We start from the raw sequence: 627 nt of genomic DNA on the forward strand, positions 1-627 counted from the left end.
TCTGTTCTATCCTTCTAGGTTGAGATATAGAGAATGCAGAACCGTTCATGTAGAGAAAGTTTTGTTGTACTTGTAGGCTTATATTGAAGCTGAGAATGAGAGGTTGGAGCGTGATTCTTGCCAATTCTCTGCTAAGGAGATAATAATTAGAGTGGAGTACAAGTATTGCCCCAACCTTACCATCATTGACACTCCTGGACTCATTGCTCCTGCTCCTGGTCGAAAAAATAGGGCATTGCAGGTAAGCTTTTGAGTTTCCCCATGGACATTGACTTTGTTTTTGCTCATAGTGGACTTTTTGTGCTCTGCTTGACCAACAGGCCCATGCGCGTGCCGTCGAGTCTCTGGTGCGAGCCAAAATGCAGCACAAGGAGTTTATTATATTGTGCCTTGAAGATTGTAGTGACTGGAGCAATGCTACTACAAGGCGCGTTGTGATGCAGGTATCTGCCTCTCTTAGTCCTTGCACTTTCTTGTCTTGATTAATTTCCATAAAATTGCTGAGTATCTGGTAGTTGAAGTTGGTGTCATTGCTGAATGCTTTCAATCTTTCATGCCATATCTATAGATTGTAAGAAGAAGTAATATAAAGAGACCAAGAAACAAAAAAAAAAAAAAATCAGATTG

At 40.8% G+C, this 627-nt stretch overlaps 1 protein-coding gene across 1 annotated transcript in view; it reads left to right on the forward strand.

Moving 5' to 3' along the window:
* The window catches only part of LOC107481745 (dynamin-like protein ARC5), a 5,946-nt gene that overhangs the window by 515 nt on the left and 4,804 nt on the right, over positions 1 to 627 (forward strand). The window contains exons 2-3 of the mRNA XM_016102050.3: positions 77 to 241; positions 321 to 443. Coding sequence (XP_015957536.1) covers positions 77 to 241; positions 321 to 443 — 288 coding nt within the window. The remainder of the gene's footprint in view (positions 1 to 76; positions 242 to 320; positions 444 to 627) is intronic.

This window comes from Arachis duranensis, chromosome 3, assembly GCF_000817695.3.
Source record: "Arachis duranensis cultivar V14167 chromosome 3, aradu.V14167.gnm2.J7QH, whole genome shotgun sequence".
In the NCBI taxonomy this organism is placed as follows: domain Eukaryota; kingdom Viridiplantae; phylum Streptophyta; class Magnoliopsida; order Fabales; family Fabaceae; genus Arachis; species Arachis duranensis.